Source organism: Rhinatrema bivittatum, chromosome 3 (genome assembly GCF_901001135.1).
Source record: "Rhinatrema bivittatum chromosome 3, aRhiBiv1.1, whole genome shotgun sequence".
Taxonomy (NCBI): Eukaryota; Metazoa; Chordata; class Amphibia; order Gymnophiona; family Rhinatrematidae; genus Rhinatrema; species Rhinatrema bivittatum.
This window is the reverse complement of record NC_042617.1, coordinates 220286139-220308857: the sequence shown is the minus strand read 5'-3', so window position 1 is coordinate 220308857 and position 22719 is coordinate 220286139. Positions and strand designations below refer to the sequence as shown.

The following is a 22719-nucleotide window of genomic DNA, read 5'->3' as shown; positions in this document are numbered from 1 at the left end:
CAACCGTCTAGAGGCACGGGCAGTCCAGTTAGCCTGCCTGCAATTTGCTCACAGACTGAGGAACAGAGCAGTCAGAGTGATGTCAGACAACGCCACCACGGTGGCATACATCAACCGTCAGGGCGGAACCAGAAGCCGACAGGTGTCCCTAGAGATAGCCCCGCTGATGGCTTGGGCAGAGGCGAATCTTCAGGACATCTCCGCCGTCCACATTGCCGGGAGGGACAACACCACGGCAGACTTCCTCAGCAGAGAAAGCCTAAATCCGGGGGAATGGCAGCTGTTGCCCACAGCCTTCCAGATTATTGTGGATCACTGGGGGATTCTGGACATGGACTTACTAGCGGACAGGTCCAATGCTCAAGTACCCAGATACTTCAGCCGCAAGCGAGATCCGTTCTCTCATGGGATCGACGCCCTGGTTCAACCATGGCCTCCAGGGACCCTGCTATACGCTTTTCCTCCGTGGCCCCTGCTGGGGACCCTTATCCACAAGATTCAGAAGCACTGGGGCCTAGTTCTTCTAGTGGCACCAGATTGGCCAAGAAGACCCTGGTACGCGGACATGAGAAGACTACTGGCAGGGGAGCCCCTTCCCCTGCCTCCTCTCAGGGACCTGCTATGTCAGGGTCCCATCCTCCACGAGGATCCGGCTCAATTCTCTCTTACGGTCTGGCCATTGAGAGGGCTAGGCTGAAGAAAAGAGGTTACTCGGAGCCGGTGATAGATGCACTTCTCCGAGCTCGCAAATTTTCCACATCCCTCACCTACGTCAGGATTTGGAGAGTGTTTGAAGCCTGGTGCGACACTCATGGCACCAATCCACATGCGACCACCATCCCTATCGTTTTGGATTTCCTGCAGGATGGGCTTCAGAAGGGTCTCTCCCTCAGCTCCATCAAGGTACAGGTGGCTGCGCTGTCTTGCTATGGTCCCAGGAGGGATGGCAAGACCATTGCCATGCACCCAGATGTTTCTCGCTTCCTGAAAGGAGTCAAGCACATTCGTCTGCCACTAAAGTGGCCAGTGCCTCTGTGGAACTTCAACATGGTTTTGGATTTCCTCGCGGGATCCACCTTCCGACCCCTTCGGGGCCTGTCTCTCCGTTCTCTAACTTTGAAGATGGTGTTCTTGCTGGCTGTGTGTTCAGCACGCCGCATTTCATAACTGCAAGCACTATCCTGCCGTGATCCTTTTCTTAGAATCACTCCAGAGGCTATCCATCTTCGCACGGTTCCATCCTTCTTGCCTAAGGTAGTCTCACAATTTCACCTCAGCCAAACCATATCCCTGCCTACCACGGCGGGTTTGAAGAAATCAGAAGAAGGGCGTTTGCTACGCCATCTCGACATCGGCAGATTGCTGCCCAGATACCTGGAAATGACAGAAGCAGTACGAAAGACGGACCATCTGTTCGTCCTTCACAGCGGGAAGAAACAAGGAGAAGCGGCCTCTCGGCCCACCATCGCCCGCTGGATTAAAGAAGTTATCAGAGCGGCCTACGTAGAGGCCGGGAAGTCACCGCCTCTACAAGTCAAGGCCCATTCTACCAGAGCCCAAGCAGCATCTTGGGCTGAATCTAGGATGCTGTCGCCTGCAGAAATATGTAAAGCGGCGACATGGTCCTCCCTCCATACCTTCTCCAGGTTCTACCGTCTGGATGTCCAGGCCAGGGAGGACACAGCATTTGCAAGGGCGGTCCTACGCGGTCCTCGGGCAGCCTCCCACCCAGTCCGGGAGTAAAGCTTTTGTACATCCCACTTGTTCTGAGTCCATCTGGCTACACGCTAGGAAATGTTGAGATTACTTACCTGATAATCTCGTTTTCCTTAGTGTAGACAGATGGACTCAGCATCCCGCCCAGCTGCCAGTATACACGGGTTTTACCGATTCAAGGTAAGCCATGTCATGTTTTTTCCCTCACCCCCGCCACTCCTCCCATTTGACATACCATGTATAGTCCAGCTGTATATATTCCATATATATATATTTCCATGTATATTTCCGCTGATTATAATCCATGTTTCTGTATTATTAATTTATTGTTTTATGTTAATTTATAGTTTGTAATTTTGTTAACTTATTGTTCAATTACTTAATTCTGTCCTATCTTCCGACATCCATGTTTTTACTCTCCCTGTTTTAATGTAACTTCTCTTTTCCACTTATACGTTAATTGGTTTTTTCCCCTTGTTCTAATGTAAACCGGTACGATAAGACCTGGTCTTGAGTGTCGGTATAGTAAAAGAAGTTAAATAAAATAAATAAATGTTCTTACATAAGAGCGTCCCCTTTGCCAGGTGTCGACGCCTTCCGGTTGGGAATGCTGGCGGTCTCCAGCTCCTATCAATCGGTCAGGGGAATCCTGTTTCACTATTTCATTGATCGTCAGTACACATATATCCATAACAGCTTTTGCAAGGAAGATTACTGAATTGCCTCACTTCCTGTGGGGGTATATGTACCTGTGCTGACGTCAGATCAGTCTCCAACTGCTAGCACGAGCACACTATACCCACTTGTTCTGAGTCCATCTGTCTACACTAAGGAAAACGAGATTATCAGGTAAGTAATCTCAACATTAAGGATCAAAAAAATGAGGATACAATAAACCAGACTTCTCAGTGGATATTTCAGGAGAATCCCGTCCATTACTGTCCCTGAAGCTGCAGCCCTGCGAAACGTACGTCGGACTGGACCCTCTTCAAACTACTGGTTCTCCGAAGCGTGGTAGCGCAGTCAGTAAATAAGGGAAGTACCTTTCCACAACAATTTTATAGAAAAATTGCAAAAAAGAAAGAAAAAATATACTCAATAATATTCATCAATAAAAAAAGAACTTTGAAAGAACTGGACCGATGATTAAATATGACCCATAGCGGTTAAAAATACAAGCTAATTCGCTTGCATACCGTGGGTGTTATGATGGTCCTATATATAAACCAAATGAAATTTGACACACAGAAGGTTAAAATCTTTGCTTACAACATGTCTGTTTCAGGTAATTGAAGTCTCCCATTATTACCGCACTACCAATTTGGTTAGCTTCCCTAATTTCTTTTAGCATTTCACTGTCCATCTCACCATCTTGACCAGGTGGACGGTAGTATTCTCCTATCACTATAGTCTTCCCCGACACACAAGGGATTTCTACCCATAAAGATTCAATTTTGCATTTAGTCTCATGCAGGATGTTTATCCTATTGGACTCTATGCCATCCCGGCATAAAGCGCAACACCGCCTCCCGGGTGCTCCTCTCTGTCATTGCGATATAATTTGTACCCTGGTATAGCACTGTCCCATTGGTTGTCCTCCTTCCACCACGTCTCTGAGATGCCAATTAAGTCTGTCATCATTCACTGCTATACATTCTAATTCTCCCATCTTACTTCTTAGACTTCTGGCATTAGCATACAAACATTTCAAAGTTTGTTTTTTGTTTGTATTTTCATTCTGCTTTTTAATTGATAGGGATAAGTTAGAATTTTTTAGCTTAGGTGAGTTTTTAATTACAGGCACTTGGACTACTTTTCTTATTCTTGGAACCTCGCTGTCAGGATGCTCTAATTCTAATGCATCATTAGTATCCTTTGAAGATACCTCTCTCCGAACCATGCGCTGCTGAGCGACTGTCGACTTTCCTCTTTGTTTTAGTTTAAAAGCTGCTCTATCTCCTTTTTAAAGGTTAGCGCCAGCAGTCTGGTTCCACCCTGGTTAAGGTGGAGCCCATCCCTTTGGAAGAGACTCCCCCTTCCCCAAAAGATTCCCCAGTTCCTAACAAAACTGAGTCTCTCTTCCTTGCACCATCGTCTCATCCACGCATTGAGATTCCGGAGCTCTACCTGCCTCTGGTGACCTGCGCGTGGAACAGGGAGTATTTCAAAGAATGCTACCCTGGAGGTTCTGGATTTAAGCTTTGTACCTAAGAGCCTAAATTTGGCTTCCAGACCCTCCCTCCCACATTTTCCTATGTCGTTGGTGCCCACATGTACCACGACAGCCGGCTTCTCCCCAGCACTATCTAAAATCCTATCTAGGTGACGCGTGAGGTCCGCCACCTTCGCACTAGGTAGGCATGTTACCAGGTGATCCTCACGCCCACCAGCCACCCAGCTATCTACATTCCTAATAATCGAATCACCAACCATGACGGCCGACCTAACCCTTCCCTCCTGGGCAGCAGGCCTTGGGGAGATATCCTCGATGCAAAAGGACAATGCATCACCTGGAGAGCAGGTCCTTGCTACAGGATCTTTTCCTGCTGCACTCTGTTGTTGCCCTCCAATCATGAGAATTTCTTCCTCCAAGGCAGCACCAGGGCTGCCAGTCTGAAGTTGGGACTTGGCTACTATGTCCCTGAAGATCTCATCTATATACCTCTGCCTCAGGTCCTCCAGGTCTGCCACTCTAGCCTCCAGAGATCGGACTCGTTCTCTGAGAGCTAGGAGCTCTTTGCAAAGCATGCGCATGTACAACTTCTCACCGGCGGGTAAAAAATCATACATGTGACACTCGATGCAAAAGACGGGGAAGCCCCCCTCTTGCTGCTGGGCTGCTGCCTTCATCTCAGTTTTGTTCAGTTCCTAGTTAAGTTTTAGGTTGCTATGGAAGTAGGAATGTGTCTAATGTCCTTTAAATGTATTAGTGAATTCACTGTATGTCTGGTAGTGGCCTACAAGGGACTGATCAAACTCTCAATAAAGTTTTTGTTGGGGTTTTTTTGTTTTTTTTTTGTGAAAATGGCATCTGCCTATAAATTAAAGGATGAGTATGCGAGGGGTGGGAGGGTTGGGAAATCCAAACAGTCTAACTTCAGTTAGTCAGCCAGAGTGACTCACTGCTCTCTTGCAGGTCAATACAGTAAAGTGCGGCTGCGGTTACCCTGCTTCTAACCCGCCTTCTACTCATAATTTGGCCGCGTTAGTCCAACCTGCGATTCACTATCCCCTTTAACCCATTCTTACCGCCTCTTTAAATCAACGAGTAACCCCTTCTGCCCGCGGCATGTATATGAGATGTAAACGATTGGATTAGCTATTCCCCCCCCCCCCCATTCAGTAACGCGCGCCCCAACTATCGCCTTTTTAACCTGCAGTTTAGCTGCACGTTTAACCTGCTAATTTACCGCCTACCCCTACCCCTGCGTTAGAGGCAGGGGTAAGGGTAGGTGGCAAACTTTCCCCCAGCCCTCGTTCACCTGCCCTGGCCGCGTCCATGGGTGCCATCTCCGGGGCAGCCCAGTCCTCTCTACCCTCCTCCCGAAGCAACGAAAAGCGAAAAAAGCGAAATTTGGGCGTTTAAGCGACATTTGAAATCCCCTCACGACCCGACACGCGAAGTTTAACTTACTTTTCCCGCTGCTCTCCCCCGGAGATGGACCGCAGCCCCCCTGCCTCCCGGGGGCAGCCGGCGGCGAAAGCGGCCCCCACCGCCGGCGAAGACAGATGCCTGCATGGGCCTTCTCCCACAATCGCTCCCGGGCGGATTCCTTACCAAAGTGCGCCTCTCCTCCGAAGCTTCTCCGCCCTTCTGCCGTGACGTCAATTCGCTGGCTGGCTTGGGAGCCCAAATTGACGTCACGGCGGAAGGGTGCCCAAATTTCGCCGCCGGCCGCCCCCAGGAGGCAGGGGGCAGCCCCCGGGAGGCAGGGGGGCCGCGGTCCGTCTCCAGGGGAGGGCTGCGGGAAAAGTAAGTTAAACTTTGCGTGTCGGGTCGCGAGGAGATTTCAAATGTCATTTGAAATGACAGGTACCAGCGCACCCAGGATACTGTATAGGCGCTGTATAAAGCGCCTATACAGTAAAATGGGTTGCGTGGGCCTAACGCTTCTTGGACGCGGCTTGTATTTGCAAGCTATTTAAATACAGTATCGCGCGGTAGGTGAGCTGGACTGTGCGTGTGGCAAACGCGGGTGCGCCCGGCACTAACACAGCTCTTCCTACCGCTCCTTACTGTATCGACCCGTTGATTATCAAATGTTGGTACCTAATGAAACCAAATCACACTACCTCAACACCTTTCCAAGGTGAGTAACTGAACTGAACTTTTCAACCTTTTTACTTAAGTAATCACTGCTCCTAGCTTATTTCTACCTTCTGGCTACTTTTTTTTTTTTTTTTTTTAAATATAAACACTCAGTTCTGCTTACTAGTTGCCTTACAGACTTTTAAAAATATACACACTACTGCTTTCTAGCTGCCTTACTGACTAACTAGTTTATTCGCTGCCGTACTGACTATTAAAAGCAGAAACACACAAATACACTAAATAATATTCTCAAATAGTTAACTTTGCCCCAATACTTTTGAAAAAGACAGTGTCCCAAGCAAAAACTTACTGATTTCTTTCAGCCACCAGCAAGGTGATCCTCTCCTCTCAGTGCTCTCTAACCTCTTGTTTTATATTAAAAGTTGGATGAGAGTTAATATCAGTTATGACTTTTTCTGTCATTTTGTTATTTATGTACAAGATTTCTGTTTTCGAATTGTTTAATCATGACCTTGGTGTAGGGATTATCTAATTCCTGGGTAAATAACCATGGAGTGAAGTTACTTGGCTGCTTCAGGTTTTGATTGTGGTTGTAATTTGGAAACTAAAACAATTACTGTCGCTTGTCTTAGCTTTTTCATAGGATACTGAAGAAAGAAGGCAGGAAGAGTGAAGTCAGCTTTGAGATTTTTTCTTTGTTTCCATCTGCTGACAGAGGGGACATATGTAACCCATTTGCTGGACTGGTCTGGCAGGACTAAAGGAAAGAAAATTAACAGGTAAGTTTATATTTCACCATTTTATAGTTTCAATGATAATTTTATTGAACAGATGTCTTGCTCAATTTTATACACTAGCAAAATACATAGATTATTTGTAAAACTACTGTGTTCTCTGATTTCCCTTACCTCTGATCCAAAAGACTTGTTTTGTTTTTCCTTTCAGTGAAGAACAGTCTCGGTTGGCAGCAAGGAAATATGCCAGAGTGGTGCAGAAACTGGGATTCCCAGCAAAATTTTTGGATTTTAAGATTCAGAATATGGTGGGGAGCTGCGATGTGAAGTTTCCAATCAGATTAGAGGGACTGGTCCTTACGCATCAGCAGTTCAGCAGGTATTTATCATCTGCATGAATCATCGCACTCTTAGAAGATTACTCTAATTTAATCAGATAATTGTCCTCTAGCCTTTCTACTGTGAATATGTTCTTTTCTCAAAGACACCTGCAGCAGCTACAGTTTTCTTTTGCTTAAGGTTTTGGAGAGGGTGAAGTTAAATTGCTTTTTACATAATGGATATTTTTATGATGCAGGAATTTTTCTATAAAAGGGCTGTAGGGTATTTCAAAGGAGTGACTTGCAGTAATCGATGTCTGGTAAAGATCTAAACTAGATGTAAATAACTAGAGAAAAAGTTTTGTTTTCCAATACTATAACAAATCAGAATTAAATTGTACTAATCCTATGCATAAAGGTTAAAGCAGTTGTAATAAATACATTTTTGAAAGTCCATATTCACAAGCCATTTAGATGGATAACTCAAAAGTTATGTCTAAATGTCAAAACTGGTATATTAAAAGACTTATGTACCTAAATTCTAGCCGGATAATGAGTTATAAGGTTAGAATTTAGGCACATAACTCAGGGGGCTTTCTGAGGTGGGTAGGAGGCATTTTGAGGAGGAGCAGAGCTAACTCTGGCCGTGCCACTGACCTGTCCTAAAGTTAGCCGCATGAATATATGTGGCTAACTTTAAGATTGTGTAAATTCAGCGATGCGACCGCACCTCTGAATATACCCTGTAAGTTAGCCAGAGTTTAATCCAGCTAACTAGCTGAGCCACTCAGTGGCTAAAAAAGTCCTCTTGGTTTTTATAATTAAGGGACAGTTAGAGCAAACAAAGCAAAGAATTTCCTGAAAGATTTTTCGGCAGAAATTTAGAAAAATTGATCTTTTTTTTTTTCCACTATGGAATTAGAATGAAAAAATGAGGTCCTTTCAGTGGAGAATAGTTGCATGTATTGAGCAGCATCTATTCATTAAAGCAGCAGCACAAGCTTAATTTCACAAAATACCAACATGAATGTTTCTTCTCTCTGTTGTATCCTTTGTAGTTGAATTTCTTGTTCATTTGTGTTTTGTCCTAGTATTTCTCACAGGACAAGCAGGATGGTAGTCCTCACATATGGGTGACATCACAGGATGGAGCCCAATCATGGAACACTTTCGTCAAAGTTTCTAGAACTTTGACTGGCCCCTAAAAGCACAAAAGAAGAGCGGAATCTGGGGCTAATTGTATCTGATGTTTAAGGTTGCCAAACAGGTAGATAAAGCGACAGTAAAAGCCAGAAAGATGCTTGGCTGCATAGGGAGAGGGGTGGTCAGTAGAAAAATGGAGGTATTACCCCTGTAAGGTCCATGGTGAGACCTCACTTGGAATACTGGTACAATTTTTTTGAGTAGTTGCCAGGTTCTTGTGGCCTGGTTTTGGCCTCTGTTGGAAACAGGATGCTGGGCTTGATGGACCCTTGGTCTGACCCAGCATGGCAATTTCTTATGTTCTTATGTAATTCTGGAGACCACACCTTCAATTTGTTATAAACAGGGTAGTCAGTCCAGAGGGTGGTCAGTGGTCTTTGTTCTAAAGCATATGGGGATAGACTTAAAGATCTAAACATGTACACCCTGGAGGAAAGGTGAGATAGGGGAAATATGATAGAGACATTCAGATATCTCAAACGTTTCCATGCATAAAAGGTGAGCCTCTTTCAATGGACAGGAGACTCTAGAGTTGAGGGGTCATGCGATGAGGTTGAAAGGAGGTAGACTCAGGAGTAATCTTAAGAAATATTTATTTACAGAAAGGGTGATGGATGCTTGGAACAGCCTCCCAATGGAGGTTGTGGAGACAAAAACAGTGTCTGAATTCATTAAAGCATGGGTTAAATACAGGAGATCTCTAAGGGAGGTGATGGGAATTATAATGCTAAATGAATTGAATGGATGGGCAGACTAGATGGGCTATACAGTCCTTTTGCCATCATGTTTCTATTTTTCTCTGTCAAGCACACATGCAGGCTTCTTAGTCCCATGTATGCGCGTAGCGCTCGCGCTCTCTCTCTCTCTCTCTCTCTCTCTCTCTTTGACATACACACATGGTTTTCTCTCATTCTCTCTGCTTTCTCATTCCCATACATGCTCTCTCACAGGCTTTTCATTCCCATGCTGTCTTTCTCACAGGCTTCTTATTCCCATTAGGGATGTGAATGTTTTTCTGATGGATGAAAATATTGTACGATATTTTCTAATCCGTCAGGAATCAGGGGGTCCCCGAAAGCGATAGGAAAACCCCACAAAATTTTCATGTGGTTTTCTTATTTGTGGGGGGGGCAGGAAGAAAGGGCACACAGAAAAACAACCCCCAACCCACCCCGACCCTTTAAAGTTAATTATTTAGAATTCCCCACCCTCCCGACCCCCCTCCCCCTCAAAAACTTTTCTAAAGTACCTGGTGGTACAGCGGGGGTCCCGGGAGCGATCTCCCACTCTCGGGCCGTCGGCTGCCACTAATCAAAATGGCGCCGATGGCCCTTTTGCCCTTATCATGTGACAGGGGCTATCTGTGCCATTGGCCAGCCCCTGTCACATGGAAGGAGCAATGGATGGCCCGCGCCATTTTTTAAGATGGCGCCGGCCGTCCATTGCTCCTACCATGTGACAGGGGCCGGCCAATGGCACCGATAGCCCCATCACATGATACCGATTCACATCTCTAATTCCCATGCTCACTCTCTCTCTCACAGGCTTCTCATTCCCATTATCTTTCTCTTTCCCTCTATCTCCCACACACACAGGCTTATCATTCCAATGTTCTCTCTCACAGGCTTCTCATTCTCATGCTCTCTCTCACAAACACATACACCAGCTATCAGGGTCTCCTCTTTATGGGCAGCTGCAGGATGAGCTCCACAGTGGCCTTGCAACATGGCTTTCTCTGGTTGCCAAGGAATGAGGTCTGCTATGGCCGTCCTCTTCTAGGGCTCCTGTGGGATGAACTCTGCAGTGGGCTTGCGACACAGCCTTTTTGGGCTGCTGCGGGATGAGTTCTGCATTTCCCTGCAGCATGGTCTCCTCTTCTCAGATTGCTAGGCAGTGCTGATTCAGTGGGCATGAGACCAAAGTGGGTGGGCCACAGCCTACCTGTGGCTACCCTACTGGCGAGTAGTAGAGGATAGTGCCGGAAGAAGATGGTGCCTGAACAGGATGCAGCCGGTCCACAACATACCTCCCAGTGTATCACAACACAACTGTTGAGAACCCCTGGTCTATTGTATCTGAAGATTGCGGGGGGGGGAAGCAGAGTTGCTTACCTGTAACAGGTGTTCTTCTAGGACAGCAGGATGCTAGCCCTAACGGAAAACATTTGTCAAAGTTTCTAGAACTTTGACTGGCACACTTAGCATACTCAGCATGCCACTATCTGCACTTCCATGTGGGGTCCCTATTCAGTCTCGTAACATAGAATTGACGAATGAGAAAATAAAATAACAAAACACAGGTGAATCCAACTCCGCGGGGTGGTGGGTGTGTTTCCTGAGGAATAACATCCTGCTGTCCTAAGAGAACATCTGTTACAAGTAAGCAACTCCGCTTTCTCCTAGTATAAGCAGGATGGTAGTCCTCACAGATGGGTGAATACCAAGCTACAGGCTGCTCCCGGTAAGGCTTATGACCAACAGGCACTGAACCAGGTGCCAACAGGCACAAACATAACTGCAGTGCTGTTGGTAACACAGGGATGCAGCATGAACACAACAGTGGGCTCTAGGCAGGAAGAGTTAGGTTTTTAAGCCTGGAAAAGGTTACAAAGGATAGATTGGCCGAAGCTGCTGTCCTGTCGACCATCCTTGTCCAAGCAGTAGTGAGCAGCAAACATGTATAGAGTACTCCACGTTGCGGCTCTACAGATTTCGGCAATAGGGACTGCTCGTAAGTGGGCCACCGATGGCTGCCATGGCTCTCAACGAGTAAGCCTTAACGTGGCCTCCAAGCTGAGTCTGCCTGTGCATAGCAGAAGGAGATGCAATTCGCTAGCCAGTTGGGACAGTTTGTTTGCCCACCGCAACGCCCATTGTATTCTCATCAAAGAATATGAAAAGTTGCATGGACTGCCTGTGGCCTGCAGTGCCTTCTAGATAGCCAATGCCCTCTTACAGTCCAAACTGTGTAGAGCCTGATTGCCCTGGTGCGAATGAGGCCTCGGGAAAAAGGTGGGCAGAATAATAGACTGATTAAGATGAAAATCAGTCACCACCTTAGGCAGAAAATTGGGGTGAGTACACAGGAATACCCTATCATGAAATAACTTTGTGTAGGGCAGATACGTCACAAACACCTGAAGCTCACTAACTCTGCGAGCCGAAGTGACCACTACGAGGAAGAGAGCCTTCCAGGTTAGGTACCTCAGATTGCAGGAGCGCATAGGCTCGAATGGGTCACCCATGAGCCATGCTAGCACCATGTAGAGGTCCCAGGACAACGCATAAGGGACTTCATCTGAAGCAAGCCCCGCATAAATCACCCTGAGATGGGCGTACTATTACTCTGATGGTAAGCACTGATGGCACTCAGGTGGACCCTGACTGAGTTGGTCTTTAGGCCAGCCTCTGAGAGGTGCCACAAGTAGTTCAGCATCTGCATTGTGGGACAGGTGAATGGATCCAAGCCATGACCTCCACACCAGATGGAGAACCTCCTCCACTTGAGCCTATTAGACTTCTTGGTGGAAGGCTTTCTTGAAAGCTGCCAGTACCTGGAACTACAGGACTAGCCTCTCAACATCCAGGCCGTCAGAGCTAATGATCTGAGATTTGGATGGTGCAGCCTGCCCTGATCCTATGTGATCAGATCAGGGGAGGTCCCTAGACGGATGGGCTCTCTGACCAACAGATCCTGCAGGATTGGAAACCAGACCTGCCTCAGTCAGTACGGGGACACCGTGGTCCCCTTGTCCTGCTGGAGCTTCATAAGTCTTCATTACCAGCAGAAGTGGAGGATATACATACAGAAGACCCTTGCCCCAGTGGTGGGCAAAGGTGTTAGAGGCTGGCTTTCCATCTCTCCAGTACAGGTAGCATGAGTGCCTGACTTTGCTGTTACAAGACAAGACAAAGAGATCCATGTCCGGGGTTCCCCACAGGCAGAAGAGTCCTCCCACTACCAAGGGGTCCAGCGACACCCCCCTCGTGTGGAATGAACACCCGACTCAGGCATTCTGACACCACATTTTCCATCCCCGTCAAGTAAATCTTTCACAAGAGTATGCCCTGGGATAGGGCCCAGGACCATATCTGCACTACCTTGTGACAAAGGAGGAAGGAGCCCGTGCCTCCCTGTTTGTTGTTGTATCTCATTGCCATCATTTGAATGAGGACAGCTTTGTGGGACAAACTATCCTGAAATGCCCAGATAGCGAAGCGGCTTGCTCAGAGCTCCAGGAAGTTGATCTGGCAGCAAGCTTCCTGTTCCTTCCATTGACCCTGTGTACAGAGGCTGTCCACATGTGCCCCCCAACCCAGGGTGAATGCATCAGTGGTGAGCACAGTATGATGTGGGGAAGCTTGAAATGGAAGTCCCTGTTCCAAATTGGAGAGATTTTCCCACAGGACAGGAAGCCTGAAGAGACTGTGTGATGCAGACATTGCGTTTGAGGTCCTGGGTTGTCTGCAACCACTGACAGCGCAGGGTCCATTGAGCACTCCATATTCACAAGCGGGTAAATGGGGTAAAATGAACAGTCGCAGCCATGTGACCCAGAAGACGGAGCAACAAGCGAGTGGAAACCTGATGACAATGGCGGACCAAACTCACCAGTGATGCCAAACTCACCAGTGATGCCAGGCAGGTGCTTGGTCATGGGGCAGAAACGCCTTGGCCTGAACAGTGTCCAGTCTGGCCCCAATAAAGCCCAGATGTGGGGATGGACTGAGATTGGACTTGGGGTAGTTGATGACAAACCCCAGAGACTGCAGTACATGGGCAGTTATGGACAGGAAACGGAGCACCTCTTGCTGGGTGTTGCTTCTAACTAACCAATCGTTCAGATAGGGAAACACGTGCACTCCCTGCTGGCACAGGTGTGCCCCCACAGCTGCCAAGCATTTGGTGAAGACCCTTGGGGCTAAAGCAAAGGGCAACACATAGTATTGGAATTGCTCCTTGCCCACTAGAAAGTAGAGATACTTCCTGTGACTGGGGCAGATCTCGATGTGGGCGTAGGCGTCCTTTAGGTCAAGGGAGCAGAGCCAGTCTCTTTTTTTTTTTTTTTTTTTTCAGGAGAGGGATCAGGGTGCCCAAAGAGACAACCTTGAACTTTTCTCTTTGCAGAACTTGTTCAAGGCCCTCAGATCATTTATGCCCCTTGCAGACGCCAGCGCCGGTGCCCCTTCGCCTGCGCTCGTTCACTGGCGCCCGCAGGTCCCAGACAGACAAGAGCTGACCGCACCCAGCCTAACTCCCCAAAGGGCGTTCACCCTGGTGGGAGGGGGGGAGCGGTCTCCAAACAATGAACCAGCCTCGGGCAAGAACCCTGGAGAGAATGGCACAGGCGGGCCCCAACAATGGGGGAGCACACCCTAAGGGGCACTGGCTCCCAGGGGCCCTCCAGGTCCCAGACCAGATGACATCCCAATTTGTTACCGCAGGGAACAATGGCGCAGTGGGAGTCTGTAGCGAGAATGCCTCCCCCAACCTTCCGAGGAGCAGTGAGGAGGTTACGAGGGGCATTGAGTCAACCGCCTAACCTGTGCACGCGATGCACGATGTAGTGATAATAGCACTCCGCGACGTCCCATACAATTTGTCTCACAATTGAGCGAGTCCCACGGTTGCTGAGCACGTTATGTCATTCGCTGTTGCCTCGGGTGCCAGCTTGCAGGGTCATTCCCCCAAAAGGTGTAACATGCCATACTGGGTCAGACCAAGGGTCCATCAAGCCCAGCATCCTGTTTCCAACAGTGGCCAATCTAGGCCATAAGAATCTGACAAGTACCCAAAAACTAAGTCTATCCCATGCTACTGTTGCTAGTAATAGCAGTGGCTATTTTCTAAGTCAACTTAATAGCAGGAAATGAACTTCTCCTCCAAGAACTTATCCAATCCTTTTTTAAACACAGCTACACTAACTGCACTAACCACGGCCCTGAGATAGATGTTTCACTCTTCATTCTGCAATGCAGCCCCTGTTGGGCACACACCCCTACGAGGGATGACAAGAAGTATCTGGGCGACTTGCAAGGTCGCCCAGATACATCCCAACGAGGGGGCCAACTGCAAATGCCACAGTGTCTGCAGGAGTGCCTTCGGTTCTCAGAACCAAGTTACCACTACTATGAACACCAACCCCCAGGCTAGCAATACGCAGTGGAGGAAGCCGTGCGCCATCTATGAGGTACGTGGCATGTCAGCCAGAATCGCCACAGAGGCCATTACGGCTAGACAGGTACCAGGGCTTCGGGCTCATAATAGCAGCCTTTCATTTTCACCAGTCTTGAAGTGACCACCTGCGACTGTGAGTACTCTAGGCTGTCAGGGAGGCCGAATATTACATCTTGCATACAGTCGCACAGCGATGAAGCAGCGGCAACCTTGACCTGAAGGTCCCAGAATGCTCCAGCAATGTTCCATCTGCTGAGTCCCTGCTTTCCAACACAACCCAGGGTTTTATTCCCCGTACTTCTTCCTTCCCGTCAGCCTAGTTGGGGGCCTTTGGCTTTGAACAGGCCCTTCACTAGGGTGAAATTGAGGATGACTTCCTTCCAGCGCATCCTGACTAGTACAACCCAGTGACTGGGGGTATGAGCTGGTTCTCAGGGATTCATACGCTCGCAGTTCTATCTGCTGTACAGGTGGGCAAGGATCTTGTTTCCAGATCGCTGGACGTCACTTCCAACACAAGGTGCCCTGTTGGATTCTAATCAGCCCTGATGACCTTCATCAGGTAACCCAGCGATAGCAACCACTTCAAGAACTGGGAGTTGCAAGGGCTTCCTTGTCTCAAAACCCTGGAGGCCCTGGTGCCATCTACCCTGCGAATCACTGTTTAGTGCTGGGGAGTGATGGACTCTCTCATTTTATTTATTTATTTTGGTGCTTTTTTTATGCCGACATTCATGATACAGATCACATCATATCGGTTTACAGGGAACAATGGGGCATTAACGGTAACATAAACAAATATAGTGAAAAGTTACAATAAAACAGGGGTATTTGAACTGGAAGGAGGAAGAGCCAGAGGCAAGAGTAACTCAGAACTAAATAATATCATGTCATATACAATATAGGAATTATCAGAACTAAATAATATCAGAATCATATACAATATCAGTGTTCCTGTAGTTGGGGAGGTCCCAGATCAGGTGAAGGCTTGTAGAAATAGCCAAATCTTGAGTTTTTTTTGAATGTCTATAGACAGGGTTCTTGTCTAAGGTCAGGGGGCATAGCGTTCCAGATGGTTGGCACCGCTGTCGAGAAGGCTCAATCTTTGGTGGATGAGTGGAGTGTGAATTTGGCTGGGGGAGGATGAAGCGAGCCCTTGTAAGCTTCTCTGATGGGTCTAGAAGAGATGTGCAGCATGAGTGTGTGGTGGATGTTGATGGGTATTCTGTTATAAATAGCTTTGTGAATGATGGTGAGACATTTGTGTAGGATTCTAAAGCTTACAGGGAGCCAGTGCAGATTTTTTAGGATGGGTGTGATGTGGTCTCTTCTGTTGGAATTTGTTAAAATTCTGGCGGCCGAGTTTTGAAGCATCTGAAGCGGTTTGGTGGAGGAGGCGGGAAGGCCTAGTAGAATGGAATTGCAGTAGTCTAATTTGGAAAATATAATGGCTTGGAGTACAGATCTGAAGTCCTGAAAGTACAGAAGCGGTTTGAGTCTTTTTAGCACCTGAAGTTTGAAGAAGCAGTCTTTGGTTGTGCTGTTGATGAACTTTTTTAGATTTAATTGGTTATCAATTATGACTCTGAGATCTCTTGCTTGGCTGACCAGGGTGTTGGTGTGGGTTGCATGAAGGTTATCTTTGAGGTTGGGAGATATAAGGAGCATTTCTGTCTTGGATGTGTTCAGAACAAGGTTTAGGTTAGTAAGGAGGTAGGTGATTTCTTGGAGACAATTGTCCCAGAGCTTCAGTATTTTGGAGAGGGATTCGGTTATTGGGATCAGGATTTGTACATCATCGGCATAGAGATAGTGTTTAAGTTTTAGATTTCGTAAGCAGCTGGCAGAGGGGAAGAAGGTATAGGTTGAAGAGTGTGGGAGACAGAGAGGAGCCCTGCGGTACTCCTCTTGAGGAGTTGATGAGAGGAGATTCCTTGTTATTGATCTTTATTTTGTAGCCTCTGTTCCTGAGAAAGGAATCGAATCATTTGAAGGCCGTACCTGTTATCCCGATGTCTGAAAGTCATTTAAGAAGAATGGAGTGATTCACCGTGTCGAATGCGGCCGAGATGTCCAGAAGTACTAGAAGGAAGGAGTGTCCAGAGTCCATCCCCATGATGAGGTGATCTGAAAGGGAGATGAGGAGGGTTTTGGTGCTTAGTGATTTGCGGAATTCATATTGCGTTGGGTGGAGAATGTTGTGATCTTCCAGGTATTCTGATAATTGGGTATTGACTAGTTTTTCCATGACCTTAGCCAAAAAAGGCAGGTTGGAGATGGGGCGGAAGTTGTTGGGTTCCCTAGTGTCTAGATTTGGTTTCTTGAGAAGGGGTTTGAGGGTGGCAATTTTTAGGACGTCAGGGAAGATTCCTTGAGAATAGTGAGCAGTTTATGATGTCCGCTAGGTACTTGGAGATGGTGTCTGGCACCAATAGTAGAAGCTTAGTTGGGATTCTATTTCAAGAGCGGAGGTAGGTTCAAATGATTCCAGTGATGGTCCGGTGTTTGAGGGGGGAGAGCTGGAAATGTGAGTGGATGTAGAGTTGGGGGGCAGGAGTGTTAATAGGTTAGATATTTTGTTCTGGAAAAAGGTTGCCAGTTCGTTTGCCTTTGCTTGTGCCTATTCGTCCAGGATGGACGGGACGGTGGTTTTTGTGAGCTCTGATACATAGGAGAATAGAGCCTTAGGGTCAAAGACGAGGTCGTGAATTCTGTGGGCGTAGAAATCTTTTTTTGCTCGAAGAGTGGCGTTTCTGTAAATGTGAAGGGTTGATTTGTAGGCGGTTAGTGTGCTAGGGCATGGGGTCTTACGCCATTTATTTTCTCTTTGTCTAAGGTTTCGTTTAAGTTTTCTGAGTTCATCTGAGAACCATGGTTGTTTCCTATTAGGTGTCTGATTTATTTTTTGACTGCAAGAGGGCATACTTTGTTCGCTATTGATTGTGTGATATTGTGCCATGAGAGGAGAGCCGAGTTGGGATCTGAGACGTCCAGGTTGCGAAGTTCCTTTGTTAGATGCTCACTGAGGACTTCCGGAGAGCAGGATCTCCTGTAGTGAACTGTAGATTGAGTGGGGTGAGCGTTGGGGTTTTCCTTGTTCGTGAGGGTGATGGTGATCAGAGAATGGTCAGACCAGGGGACTGGTGTGCATTCCGGGGGGGTAGAGGGTGAGAAGCTGGAGTTAATGAAGATGAGGTCAAGGGTATGACCTGCTTTATGGGTGGGCTTGTTGATGATTTGTTTGAAGCCCATAGCCTTGAGAGAGGTGAGGAATGCTTCGCAGTTGGTAGAGAGAGGGATTGAATTGACGTGGAGGTTGAAGTCCCCTAATATGATAGCGGGGGCATCTAGGTTAATATGTTTGGTAGTGATTTCAACTATGGGGGAGGCATCTGTGTCCAGGAGACCAGGCGGGGCATAAATGAGGAGGATTTGAAGCTGATCAGATTTAAACAGGCCTAGTTCTAATTTAGAAGCTGATTTAATTGGTTGTAGAGTTAGCTTAAGTTCCTTTTTGGCCGCTAGGCGCAGGCCGCCGCCTCTTTTTTTTTTTCTGTCTGGGAAGAGAGAAGTCATATTGATGTGTTGGTTTATCAGGTCTGTGTCTGTTGGCTTAAGCCAGGTTTCCGTTATAGCGCAGATGTCTGGATTTGCGTCAAGAATAATCATTTAGAATATGTGATTTCTTTGTGATCGATTGTGCATTGAATAGAGACACTACGAGTAGTGCAAGACCTAGTAGTTGGGTGAAGGGAGAAATCATGATAGGGATAAGGGATCTAGTGGCACGCATCCGGAGTAGTGTGAGAGGTTTTTCCTTGGTAAGAGTGCTGTGATGGAGGATGGGGATTGGGTAGCCTTGTGTCATGTTCCTCTTGTGTTCAGGCTGGTCAGGCTTTGGGTGAGCGTCTGTTTGTTGGGGAGTAGGTGAGTAGTTAGGGTTGGAGCGAGAGTCCTGGAGACCTGAAAGAGGATGCGTGAAGAGTGAGTGTCCTGGACATCTGGGAGAGGCTGCGAGAAGAGTGAGCGTCCGTCTGCTGGGTGAGGAGGCTGAATGATGAGTGAGCGTCCGTCTGTTGTTGAATTGAGGAGTGGCTGTGACTGGGAGATAGTCCAGGACTTGGAGAGATGGATGGGGATGGGTGAGGTGTGGGTGTCCGTCTGCTGAGTGAGGAGGATGAATGATGAGTGAGCGTCCGTCTGTAAGTGGGTTGAAGAATTGCTGGAGGTTAGGAGAGAGTCCGGGTCCTGGAGAGCTAGACGATGATGAGTGAATAGTGAGTGTTTGTCTTATGAAGAGAGCTGAGGCATATGAGAGCTTCAATGTGCTGAAGGTTTGTAAGGATGGGTGCTTTGCTAGGTGTCATTCTGGTGCGCACAAAGGGGCAGGCACCAGCTCTTTTTTTTTTTCTTTAATTCTCTTTTTGTTTTACGGCGTCCGGGGCGTTCAGGTTCGGGAGGTCCGATTCGCGGTGGCCGCCTTCCCTGCCTCAGGTCCACCTCCCCTGACCCCGACGGGTCAGCGTGGGGAGAGCCAACCTGGACAGCACGGAGAAGGGATTGAAAGACCGCGCCTAGCGCTGTCGAGAGCCCTTTAAAGGGCTCCGGGGCGCCTAGCTGACGTTGGGCCGAGTGGGCAGGCTTACCGCTCTTCTTTTTTTTTTTTTAATTTAATTCTCTTTTTGTTTTCGGCGTCCGGGGCGTTCGGGTTCGGGAGGTCCGATTCACAGTGGCCTCCTTCCCTGCCTCAGGTCCACCTCCCCTGACCCCGATGGGTCAGCGCGGGGAGGGCCGACCTGGACAGCACGGAGCAGGGATTGAAAGGGATCTCATCCACCAATAAAGTAACCTGCAAGTGTCGCTGCCTATAGTGAGTCCTCTATTCATGGTAGTATAGCGCCCCAATGGAGATCGTACCAGGCGCGCCTGATTAGTCAGACCACACATGCCTCCAAGGAGGGGTAGGACGCCCATATGGGGTAGGGGCAACCCAAGACTGGCGGTCGTTCCGGGAGAATACCCAGCGCGTCAACTCTCTGGGGCTGCGAACAGCAGGGGCGCCTAGCGTGCGCCCGAGAGCTCTTCACGTAAGAGCAGCCATAGTCCACACAGGCAGCCAGGTGGTGCATATTCATGCAAGCAAAGAAAAGCAGTCCGGTTCCTGGGGGCTATGCCGAAAAGCTGCATTTGACGTGGGCAGAGTTAAATTCCATCACACCCCAGGTAACTGGCCTGTGCAGCATATGTACTCTGGGTGAGACAGGCTCAGCAGGATTCTCACCCACACAAGTGGAAGTTCGGCCTGGACGAGACAATGGTTCTTTCCAAGCCTGAGGTCACTCTCCATAGGCCTCTGCCACAGAGAATATACGGAGATCCCTGGATTCTACTCTGACAACCTAGTGACCAATGCTGGGTGTAGCCTGCCTTCTCGTCTGTGGATGAGGGGACTGCTGCCCCCCATCCCCACTCATATCGAGTACCATCCATATCGGCATCAAGATAAGCAGAATCTCACCCTTATAGCTCCGGCATGCCCGGCAACTGTGATGCGCCATTGAGACCATCCATCCACCGGGCAGCTAGCGTCCTCAGGTATGCAGGTGACCCACCTTGTCAAGAGCGGAGGTCATTTCTCCACCTTGTGCTTCACCCCCTGTATCTCCATGCTTGGAGATTGAAAGGACAACATTGGACGCATCTTACCTTGTCCTTGCTGATTTGAGAGGTGTTGGTCTTCCAGGATGTTCTGCCAGGGAGAACCACTGGGACACATGGATCAGACACTCAGAAAGGAGCAAGGTATGCAGGTGGTCCCCCTCTTCGCTCCCAGGAACATCTATTAGAGTGCTCTACTCACTATAACAAGTAGGATGGGCAACACACCTGTCAGTTCATCTAAGTGCTGTCACAGTCTACCTCTACTCTCGCATGGGGTCCCAGGGGCAAAGTACCCACTGGCTTCCGGGTTCATGAAAGGCATCTTTAGGCTACGCCTGCCCATTCAGAAGCACAGTCCCCACGGGACCTGGACCTAGTCTTGGAAGAACTGCTGCTCTTGATTCCGAGTCTTGGACAGCAGTCGTTTGAGAGATCTTCTGAAAAGTCCTCTTCCTAGTCACCCTTCACCGCAGCAAGGAGAGTCCGTGAACTATGGGCGTAGGTCCATCAACCATCATACCGGGAGTTCCACCGCGTTAGGCTAGCATCTCTGACCCACTCCTCCTCCCTCCCCAAGGCTTACTCGACTTCAGCTCAACAAGATGGTCACCATGCTGACCTCCTTTCTGTAGCGGCTTCACACAGTGTGCTACAGATGTGCCCAGCTCATTCACAGACATTGTGCACGTTAGGTACCCAGGGCTTCCAACTCTTCAGTGCCTTCAACCCGAATGCCTGGCCTTCCAGTCTCTGAAAGAGATCTTTGTCTCAGATCTCTCCACGCATTCTGGTTTGTTCCGACAAAGATCAGATGCCCAGAACACCACACCAAAAACCATCGCTTTAAATCGTACTCCTGCTCCGGCGCCGCGCACCGTGCGTCGCGCGCCGAAGGAGCGCGACAAAGGGGCCCGCCCCTTTGTGCGCCCCTTCGGGCAGCCCCCTCGGGCAGCTCCGAGGGACCGTACTATCTCACCAGCCTCCCTGCTAATCCTCTATGGACCGCTTCTCCCACAGCCGGAAAAATATACAAACATCAGCCCCCCGATGCACCAACGATCCTCAAGGTGCCCTGCATCGGAACCCAGCACCCAAGACTATTGTAACCAACGGACCACTGGACTGCCAATCTTAGCCAAGCCCCTGCCTCCCAGACCTTCCCCGGTGGAGACTGTGGGGACCCCCCTGCCATACCCCAACAAACCTACTGGCTTTCCCTAATAGTAAATAGCTGTACCCCCTAAGGTCTCAGTCTCTCCCCCCCTAACCCCTACCCCTTGCAGCCTTCCCCTGCAGCCCCCCCTCCCTGGAAGCGGGCTGCTACCTTTCTCCCACCCCTAACATCCCACCAACCATCCGCTTTCACCCTCCTACACTCAACTGTAAGTACCCTTACATCAATGTACTCTATCCTCTCAGTTAATTTTACTGGAGCTGTTCATTGTATTGCACTATATTCATGACCCTGCACTATTGTTCCTAGCCCGTCAGCACTATTGCTCCCAGTTCAACACTCTGAATCCTGCTCTGTACATTCCCCCTAAACCTGCTTTGGTTAATCTGCATTGCTCCCAGTTTAACCCGCTCTGTTTTACCTGCACTGTTAACCTACATAACCTACATTGCTCCCAGTATAATCAGTTTAAATTAGCTCTGTTTAACCTGCTTTGCTCCCAGCTCGATACTGTGAAACCTGTTCTGTATAATCTGTACGAATATGCTCTGTCTAATCTGCATTGTATATCCAGCAAAATAATCCATATTGTACTACCTCCACTGCACATCCTACTCTATCTCCTAACCGGACAACCAACATCCACCCACCCCCGATTACCCGTCTCTCTCCTCCCAAAATGTGCTTCCCTACTATATCTGTCATACACCACCCCCACCGGTGGATCCTCCGCCCAGCACACCCCCACCCCTCCCTCCAGCACAAATCCCTAGTCCCCATCATGATTTCACCCATCACACAACTGCTTGGCCTGGCCACGCTTGCCATTTCCCTTTTTAATGCACAATCCATCCTAAAGAAAGCCCCCATACTCCAAGATTTGCTCACTGACACCAACCCAGATATCTGTGCCATCACAGAATCCTGGCTAAAGAACTCAGACCACGTTTTCATCAATCAACTCCCAACCCAGACATATGACATTTTCTCTATCCCAAGGCCCAAAAAAAGAGGAGGAGGTATACTCCTAGCCACCAAGAAACACCTTAACCTCAAACTACAAATCATCTCTCCCCCCCCCAAGACTTGAAATTGGTCTTTTCAAATCCAAATCCCTGCAGGTCTGCCTTGTCTATGCCCCCCCCCGGCATTCTTGAACAGGACCCATCCCCCCTCATTGAATACATCACCGACAACATAAAGCCGGACACACCCGCAGTGATACTCGGAGATTTCAATCTCCATGTAGACACCCACCCCACTACGCCTGCTTGCGAAACTCTACTCGTCACCCTTAAAGCTCTGGGCTTCAGTCAACTAATCTCAGAACCCACACATAAAGCTGGTCACACACTTGACCTCCTTTTTGTTAACACAAGCATTACAGCACCCCATGCACCCATCTCCACCCCCATCCCCTGGTCCGACCACTTTCTCATCAATGCCCATCTCACCATCAAT

The 22719-nt window shown here is 48.4% G+C and overlaps 1 protein-coding gene across 3 annotated transcripts in view; it reads left to right on the top strand.

Moving 5' to 3' along the window:
* Positions 1–22719, top strand: part of TBP (TATA-box binding protein) — a 247487-nt gene that overhangs the window by 189747 nt on the left and 35021 nt on the right. For 2 of the 3 annotated variants that reach the window (XM_029594207.1, XM_029594205.1), the window contains exon 6: positions 6935–7102. In XM_029594207.1, the coding sequence (XP_029450067.1) occupies positions 6935–7102 (168 nt within the window). Of the gene's footprint in view, positions 1–6934; positions 7103–16381; positions 16502–22719 lie in introns of those variants that run through there. The other variant, XM_029594208.1, reaches the window with a different exon arrangement.